The sequence below is a fragment of the Helobdella robusta genome (genome assembly GCF_000326865.2).
Source record: "Helobdella robusta unplaced genomic scaffold HELROscaffold_12, whole genome shotgun sequence".
Taxonomy (NCBI): domain Eukaryota; kingdom Metazoa; phylum Annelida; class Clitellata; order Rhynchobdellida; family Glossiphoniidae; genus Helobdella; species Helobdella robusta.
Genome location: NW_008703664.1, coordinates 2,855,246 through 2,864,892, shown reverse-complemented (window position 1 = coordinate 2,864,892; position 9,647 = coordinate 2,855,246). Strand labels below are relative to the sequence as shown.

The window sequence follows — 9,647 nt, the reverse complement described above, 5'->3', positions numbered from 1 at the left end:
CCACATTGGCGGATGGAGAGACCAGGATTAGTATTAGACCCGTATATTTTTTTATTAAAATTCTATAAAATCCAGGTTTTACATAAATGAAAATAACGTTTCAAGTAGGAAGTCGCCAGCCAAATTTTGGTTACACGGGTTAAACTAAAAAAAACTTTGGCAGTTTTTGGACCCCGTCAAATTTCAGACCCTCGTCAACGTTGTCGAGATCCGCCTCGAGAAGGTGTAATTTATTATAATATTAACAAAAAAAAACTAAACTCATTGGCTTTTAAAGTAGTAGTTTCCGTATGAATTTATTTCTTTCATATAACTTTTCAACAAATTTCATAGAAACAATGAATATAATTTTCATTTAAGCAAATGAAACGTGTTTAAGCAAATGTTCTTTGAGCGGCCGATGACAAAATGTCTGTGGGAAATTTTATGGAGCTGAGACTAACTAATATCTAACGTAATATCCAACTAACGTTTGTTAAATTAATTGTTACACATTCACATGAAAAAAAATGTTCTGCCTCGGGTCCAACCCCCCCCCCCCACACAAATTCATGTGAGGTCATTGAGATATAAGCCATTATTCCAATTACCTATATAGTAGCAATATCTCAATGTGTGAGACTGATTGATAATACAATCAGTTAATGTTTTTAAAGATTTGCTAACGAAGATAAAGTAATTTTTAGATGCGCATAATAATGAAGTTTATTGTAAAATAAAACATGTTTTATTTCGAACATTCTCCGGTCACGAAAGCGTAAAAATAACTGTATTTCAATATTCATTTGCATGGGGTTGGTTTTCCAATAACAGTTTTCCATAACAAAATTTCCAACTAATTTCAATAGTCTGCCAATTTTAAAACCTAACTAAGAACAGCTGATTTGGCGTAATTTAATAGCGTCAACTTTTAAAAATAAAAATGTTTCGTTGATTTGATAGACAATATTCAATTTAATTATTTTTCAAAAACTGTTAAGTTAAAAGCAAAATAAAAACGAGCATGGGGGTAAAACATCTCTGGAGCATTCTGGCTCCGGTGAAGAGACACATGCCCCTGGAAAGTTTGCACGGTCAGATGATTGCTGTCGACCTGAGCATCTGGATTGTGGAAGCTCAAAACCATTTACCCAAATCCATAACTAAACCGCACTTGAGGTTCATGTATTAGTCGTAAATTATTATTATATTATAATTAATTTTAATGAAGATTATTTTAAAAAGTAAATGTTATGATTAGTTAGTGAGTCTGTGTGATATGATGATAGAACGTTTAATTTATTTTGTAATTAATTAACTAATTGTTTATTTTTTACAATTGTGAATGTTTACGATACAATAAAAAAATAAAGCTCTTTCAATGATAGTTTATTAATGGTTTCATTTAATTAACATGAGTAATTGTTCTAAAATTTTCAAGTTAATTAATATAATAAAATAAAAATACAGATGTGCATAAATATTTTGCGCAATATTGTATCAATTTTGGTTTTTGCATGCTCCATTTAAGACTTATTGTTAATAAAACTGAATTATGATAAAAAGGATATCACTCTGATAGTATTGTTTCATTTGGGGTAGTAACTGGTTAGTGCAAATAGTTATGACTATATATGTGGTCATTATCTTATTACTACACTACAGGCATTTGTTCTTTCGAGTTATTCACCTGCTACAAATTGGCATAATACCGTTGATTGTCATTGAAGGCATACCTCCCAACTTGAAACAACAAGTTATGAAAAACCGCCTGGGTCAACCCGATAAGATTGGCTCCATCAAAAGATCACATTTCAATGCCCTTCACAGAGAGGTACAGTAACTTTAAATTTCAATTTTTTACAGGTATCCATATACCTGATTGTTTCATTAAACAATTATAAGTGTTTTTTTTAATTCAATGAACAAAGATATTTAGAAGAGAGATAAATATGTTTTTTATAAAAAAAGATGTCTGAAATTAATTTATTCTAAAAACAAATGGGTTATCAATTGGGTTCTTGTATAATGGAAAAATATGATATATGACAGGGCTATAACTGATTGAAATTCCTTGAACCATCCCAACAAAAATCAAAAGCTGCTCGAAAAACTTTTGATTTTGTTAAGTGAAATAGCTCCTCCAAATGCTTGCTTAAAACAAAATGCAAGTTATGTAATAATATAACAAATAATTAAACTACTAATGAAAACTGGTTTCATAGTGCTGTCAGCTGCTGGAGTGCATGGGACTTCCTTATGTTCAAGCTGCTGGTGAAGCAGAAGCCATGTGTGCCTATCTGAATCAGGAAGGGGTAAATCTCGTATTTCTACATTTCAACACATCGATAATAAAAATATTACATTGCACATGCAGGTTGTTGATGGGTGCATCACAAATGATGGTGATGCGTTTTTGTATGGCGCCAGAATGGTTTTTAGACATTTCACCATCAATCAAAAGGTTGTTTGCTTTATTACAATGTTAGGTGCATACACAAATTCTAAAGTCTGTATCAATGAGGCTGTATATCTATTTATAATTTATCCTACAAAACTGAATTAGGACCCTCATGTTGAGGCCTACAATATGGATGATGTAGAGAGAGATCTTGGACTCAACAGAGAATCTTTAGTTGGCTTAGCGATTTTATGTGGATGTGATTATCTCCCGAAAGGTGTTGGTGGATGTGGCAAAGGACTGGTGAAAAACTTCATCAAAAATTTAAATGGCTGCTCACTTTTAGAAAGGTTGACACTGAGCATCTTCTCAGTTTTAGGATTCATTTTAGTACCATTTTGTGTTCTATTACGAACCAACTTGTGTGTCTTAGAATGATGATTAGAAATAATCCAATGCATTTGTTTTGTATATTAATTGTTGGTTCTCAATCATTCTTAGATACTCCTTCATGATGTGTAGTTTACTTTTTTATTTTTTACCTTATTATTATAATAATATGTTAGAAAACAATTTTATGAAAATGTTTAAACACTTTCATTCAAATGTTTTGTAAAACAAAGCAATCATTTTTTTTCAGGTTTAAAATTTGGCAAGGACCATTATCATCATTAGCATTCTTGGGTTTGTTATGTTTTTTATCTGTTTATTTCTTGGACGCTTGCACGCTTGTTTGTTATTCGTTACATATGAAAATATGTACAATTGAAAAACTATTAAATTCATGAAATTTTTGTTTTTCATAAATTTTTTTTGATATTTTAAATAGTGGAGATAATTTTTTCAATTGTTTCACTGAGCAGATGGTTATGAGGCGATGGTTTGTAGGAAAGCAACAACAACTCCAGGGTTTCCATTCAACGATGTAATTAAAATACTTGACAAGAAATTATTGTAAACGTTGATGTATTTATAAATTTAATTTTTTCTAGGTCATCTCAGAATATATGATCATCAAAGACAAAATTCCAAAATTCAACAGGAAGTGGAGAACGCCTAACCCGTTCAAATTTGCCGTAACTAAAATTCTTATTTTCAGTATTTATTATGTTTCAACAATTTTTTCAACTTTCATTAAATTGTACAAAGGATTTCGCGTTAATGAAGATGGAATGGCCCGAGGACTACTCGATGAGTAAGATGGTTCCACTGATGACACTGCACGACATGAGATGTATCATCAAATGCCAACAATCTGATGGATGCATAATGAAGCCCTCTAAGTCAGTTTCATGCTTTTCTGCCTTCTTATATGGTTGAAACATCAAGATATCACTTTGCACAATTTTTGGTGAACACATTGCAACAACGACTGAAAAATAATTTGCAGAATTGTGAAGCAAAGAATTCGACAAGGAGGACAGTGTTACGAAGTCCAGTGGAGTAAGATAGGTTTGTGCTACGATTTACATAAAAATTTGTTACAAATTCGAGAACAGGTTAAAACGTTGAAGTATTCAAAGCAACTTCTGTGCTATATCGAGCAGCGTGAATAAAATAAATTTTTAACTTGCTGTTTGCTGAATGGTTGCCCCAAAAGATAAAAGCCTTACTTACTTAATAAGGAAATAATGACAAGCTGTTTTATCTCTTTTCCCATTTAGATCACATTTATGCATATCTATCCTCGAAAATTGTAGATATCATTTATGCATATTTGTTGATGTTTGCCTGTTTTTGAAAATATTTTCAAGAGGGAGACAACTTCACTCAAGCTGATTATTACACAACTTTTGAAGATCAAAATATTTTTGAAAAAGCGTTTCCTGATATCGTAGAAGACTTTGGCCAAATGAAATTGAATCCCAACACTAAAAGTAAACTTATAAAATTTATTTCGTTTACTCTTTTTAAATATTTTCCTTTAAATAAACCGTTAATGCTTTTGCGCATTTAATTTTATTTTTCAGCCCAAAAGAAAGCCGTGAATACAAAATCGAATGAAGTTAGGGCGACTAAGGACGCCAGTTCTGGTGACTGTCATGGACGCCCAACTAAATCACATCAGAACAATATTGGAGATAATTTAGTTACTGAATCAAATGTTAAGCGCACAAAACATTCGGCACTCGGAGCTGCTGTTAAAAATGCAGAGCACGAACTCCCTGTCCCAACATGTGCAGTGCAAAGTTACTCAATGCAAAGTGGAAGTCGACGAAGATCCAGATCTGTGGGCATGGGAAAAAGTGAGTGGAGGTTGAAGACAAAGGAGATGATGAAGAGGTTGCATCAAGTGCTACTACTGAGCGATTCTGACGACGACGATGATGGTCGCATTGTGGCCGCAGCTGTCAAAGAAAACGTAAGGAACATCAATATTGAAAATATTGGCACAGGTCAATCAAAGTGTGATGACCTGACGCATAAAAATGTAAGAAACAACAACATTGCAAATAATGGGACGGGTCCTTCAAAGTCTGATGACTGCATAGAAATGCTTGATAGCATAAGCCTATTACCTCTGAAGGAAAGATTGAAGTTGAAAGGGATGAAAAGTGATGATAAGCATGCAGAAAATATTCAAAAACAATGCTTCAATAAAACGTCAAATACTTCACAAAACAACACCGAGCTTTCGTCATTAGTGAATGGCGATGACGATGAAGATAAAAGAAAAGATGAATGTTACATGCAGAAAGCCATGATGAGTTGTGATAGCTATGATTTAAAAAAGACTGTTGAAAAAAGCAGCAATGATGAAGATGAGGACAGCGATTATTACGTTGATGTTTCATCCTATGATATATCATTTGAAGATGATGAAAAAGTAAGCCTACACGAGCTATCTCATAAGAAAAACAGTCTGAAGAGAGACAGTGATGACGATGACCACAATTTCAATTTCGATTCCATCGTTCTATCTAAGCAAGGTGGTCATTTAAATTATGAATGTGATGTTGGCAACTTCAACATTGACGCGTCAGTTATGAATTTCTGTGATGATGAAGCCAATCTATCTCTCGCATACGCTTCCTATATTCAAGAACAACTGAATCACTCTCAATTAATTTTTCCTCCGCTAGCTTCTCCACGAAGGCATTTCAATTCATTTTTACGTTCTCCTGTTAAAACGTGCACATTTGGTGAGATAGACAAGTTTGAAACTGACCAGGAGGAGCTCTGCAAGTTCATCAGTCACGTTATACCAAAAGACGTTAATAGCCTGCAACATGAGAAATGTTATGCCAGCCGTTATTCTCCGACAACATCTTCTACTCCCAATGCAAAAAATGAAAACGATGTTGACTCTTCCATCCTTCCTCTGATGGAAAGACTAAAATTAAGAATGAACAAAAATACAAAACGTTGATGCAAATTTATTATACCGAGTCATAAAAAAGATTTCAAATGTGATGCAAAAACATGAATGAAAGTTCGAAATTGTTCCAGTGTGTGTATTGTATGTATCATATATAAAAATATTAACGTTAACACAATGCCCAAATACTTCACCATTGTCATCAGTATCAAACAAATGTGTCAAGGTCATTCTACATACATTCATACAAACGACATATCATCTCATTACATCACAACTTGCTCTTCCCATCACTACATTACTGTTTCTAGTAATATTAATTGACTTTTAAAAATGTTTAAGGACATTTTTTATCAACACAATTTCTTCCACTTTCTTCGTACTCTTGTTTTGAGATCCATAGCTGTTGGAAGGAGCCCTGTGTATGTGAATAATAAATGCAATTCAAACGACATGTTAACGGTTTATATAAAAATTTTTTTTCTCTTTCTCTCCCTCTCTCTTTCTCTCTCTCTCTATATATATATATATATAAAGTTTAGTAATGAAAAAATTAATAAAAAAGATGCCAAAAAATCACTTGCGACGCATGGTGATAGGATGTTTTATGTTGTTGTGTGTATGTTGTATGTTATGTACATAAGATGTGTGTATAATTATTTATAGTTTCGATGTATATAAGATGTATATATTATGAATAAAAATGGACCTCGGTTATTCGTTATTCTACTAAATTGAAGGCCGAATATTAAAGTCATATATGTGAACAATTAAAATTTGGCCAGGAATAAAACGCTTACTTTTTGGATGCTATTTGCACATTTGCATGAACAAGTTAAAATGGAAGCACAAATAAAATATACATTCTTATTATATAAAAACAGTGAAATTATTAATATATTTATGATCTCATATGATGTTTAATTAACAACCAGCGAGGCCAGTATTGATCCACCAATCCATGAGCTGAATCTTCTTTCAACGTTTATTTGCGACGCATTCACCTTTAACTTTGTGCTCTGCATTCGATTTTTATAACATAAAGAAATAGTCACGGCATAATACTGGAGTGTGTTTGAACAACTACAACGATTGGTTATCATTTTTTCACTTTTAAACCTTCAGATATTATTAGGCTAGTTTGAATCTAAAACTTCAAGGGAAGTTTTCGCACTTAGTAGACAATTTATTTCGGTAGGGCTAAAGCATTAGCTTGTTTATATAATAGCCTTCTTTTCGTATATATGTCTTTTTGTCATGTTGACACGTGATGTTCTATACTCTGCTCTCTACTTTCTCACATGAAAAAATATTAAATTTGTTCGAGCAAAAATTAGGTTCGGGTGGGTTCGATATTGAGGTATTAATAAAAATAAGTTCTATTTAAATTAATAAATTGAGATACTCACAGCGGGAAGTTTATTGGCGAGATCCGTCATCAACCTGTCAGAGAAACCATTCAAGAGAGAGTTGCTGCCCACAACTATTATGCCGTTGTACATACTCTGGCGTGGTGGTGGTGGTGTTGCTTTTTAATAACACATTGTACCAGCAGCAAAATGATGAGTGCACGAAAAATTATGGTTCAACAGAATGATAAGTGAGGAGATTCAATGACCTACATTACGTGTATTGTTGATGTACAGTACACTTACTTTAAATAATTACACAACTTAAATGAACTAGAAAATCTTAAAAAATTGTAAAGTTGTGTGAATCATTGTGGACAACATTAGCTTGAGAGCTTGAAATCTTTGCAAAATAAAACGGAAATGTCAAATGGGAATTTAAATCAACAAAACAAAAATGAAAACAAACAGGTCTCATGTCGATATCAACTTTGGCAATGGCTGAACTGATTATTTGGCTGACACTTTGTACTAGAGGATTTGAATGACTCTGTGTGATTGTATATTTGTAACAGAATGATTAAAACAAAAATAATTTGAGCAGCACGAATACAGACTCTAATGTAATTTGTGTCGAATAAACTTTCAGCTATTCTGAATCTTTCAAGACCAAACTTTCTGTTGAATCCATCAGGAAATTCATGATGAACTGGCCCGGTTGCTTCCATTGATTCTATTTCTTCCTCGTAATTGTTGTCCGAGCATTGAATGACTGACTGGATAAAATCTTCTATTGTTTCGTTCACACTGAAACTGTGGAATGATGGATGAACAGAAACATTCTTCTTGATATATTGCGAAAGAGCATTTTCAGGCACTGCAAACTGTTAAAAAACAAATGCAAATATATACAAAATATACTTGAAGAATGAATGTAACTTTTGTGTGTTTAGAAAACATGCAAGCTACCTACCTTCGATGCCACCAAGTACTGAGGAATAATGTCAATATTCTCATGCTGAAAATAGTTTTTACACTCTTCAATCAAGAAGTTACCCCCAAGACTAGTTTTGGTAACAGCTTAAAAATCAAGATTAATTAAAATGCTGTCAAAATAATCTTTATGCCAATATATTATTAAATTTTAAATAATGCAAATAAAAAATAATTCAAAAACCTTGTTGAATAACATATCCATCATAAACTGGTACGGCAGTTGTGTGAGATGCTCCACTGTCCAATATTAATGCTGTCGATCTGCCACTTGCAAATCTTTCAAGTATTTTCATATTTCATTTTTATATATAGAAATTTGGATAAAATTTTGTACTATGTAATTTCTAAAAAAATGACCAACGCTGAAAGTACAGGATTTTTGCATAAATAAAATGCAGGAACTGAATACTTTTCGAACATTATTTCAGTTAACTTCTCTCGTTTTGACGAAATATTCCACTGGCAGAAAAAATAATTTTTCATTCAAAATAAACTGAAGTTAAAAAGATATTAAATTTGATAATGTTCATGATAAACACTTTTTTAAAAAAAAATTTTGATAAAAGCAAAAATGTGTAATTGTTGACAGTACAGGTGCTTCGGACATGAGAAGAGGATGTTGGTCTGCAGATGATTTGATGTAACTTTTGTAAAAATATTCAAACACTTTTTCAAATGTGTCCCAGTCTTCAACTGTGAACAAAAAAAATATTGAATCCCTTTAAATTCAAATTCATAAATATGTTTATTAAATTATAAACATTTGATAAGCATTACTCATGCAATCCTGAACGAAGTTGACCATTTCCATAGAATTTCTTGGCACTTTGATATTTACAGTATCAATGCAATATTTCTTTCTAGTTGACCCATCTGTGATGTCTTCTGCATCGGCCAGAACACCAACTGTTGTCTTGAAATCAGCCTACAAATTCAATAAATAAATAAATTACACATTAAGATTAATTAAAAAATTATCATTAAATTTATTTGTTTACTTTTGGCATGTCCTCTCCAGCAAATCCACCTCTGGTTGTGTGAGATCCAATGTCAAGCACAACTGCACCAACTTCATCTTCAAAAAAATATTAATTTTTATAATTTTACACTGACCAGGGGCTCAATTTTAAAAAATTTACTTCCATTACTAATAAAAGTTAAAAGTTAAGTTCATAAAGTAAAAAGGTTAACCTCCTCCATAGATTCCTGTACTCATCTTTTTAAATTTTTTTAAGTCAAAATTAAATGTTAGAAATTATATGATTTTTTTTTGAATTTTACTAAAACAATATAAAAGCTAAATTAAAATCTAATATAAGTTCAATTTTACACGGTAAAAATTTAAAAATAAACATTAGTTTCAAACAAAGATAATTCAATATTATTTTTAATAACCTTTACAAAAACCGTTAAAACATGTGCATTTTTCATGGTATTTTTTGTAAAACTGCTATCATTATTAAGTTCAAGCTCGCGGGCCGCATAAAAATAGCTTCACGGGCCGTCGTATGCCCATCCCAGTTGTAGGTGACTGAATATGATAAGCTTTTAAAGAAACATCATTATTTTCTATTTAATTGCCGATATAACAATTGAGTTTAAT

At 32.0% G+C, this 9,647-nt stretch overlaps 2 protein-coding genes across 2 annotated transcripts; one reads left to right on the top strand and one right to left on the bottom strand.

Moving 5' to 3' along the window:
* Window positions 1–1,003: 1,003 nt before the first annotated feature.
* HELRODRAFT_167939 (hypothetical protein) lies at window positions 1,004–5,750 on the top strand (the record flags this gene model as incomplete). The annotated part of the gene is made up of 10 exons (XM_009013655.1): window positions 1,004–1,158; window positions 1,645–1,813; window positions 2,205–2,294; window positions 2,357–2,443; window positions 2,546–2,683; window positions 3,373–3,456; window positions 3,530–3,663; window positions 3,771–3,832; window positions 4,135–4,257; window positions 4,351–5,750. The coding sequence occupies 10 exons, from the start codon at window positions 1,004–1,006 to the stop codon at window positions 5,748–5,750; spliced, it is 2,442 nt and encodes an 813-aa protein (XP_009011903.1).
* Window positions 5,751–6,036: 286 nt separating this feature from the next.
* Window positions 6,037–9,260, bottom strand: HELRODRAFT_156388 (hypothetical protein; the record flags this gene model as incomplete). The annotated part of the gene is made up of 12 exons (XM_009013654.1): window positions 6,037–6,117; window positions 6,632–6,718; window positions 7,109–7,204; window positions 7,518–7,598; window positions 7,666–7,861; window positions 8,041–8,128; window positions 8,226–8,320; window positions 8,406–8,503; window positions 8,637–8,737; window positions 8,822–8,969; window positions 9,043–9,119; window positions 9,236–9,260. The coding sequence occupies 12 exons, from the start codon at window positions 9,258–9,260 to the stop codon at window positions 6,037–6,039; spliced, it is 1,173 nt and encodes a 390-aa protein (XP_009011902.1).
* Between the last annotated feature and the right edge of the window lie 387 nt (window positions 9,261–9,647).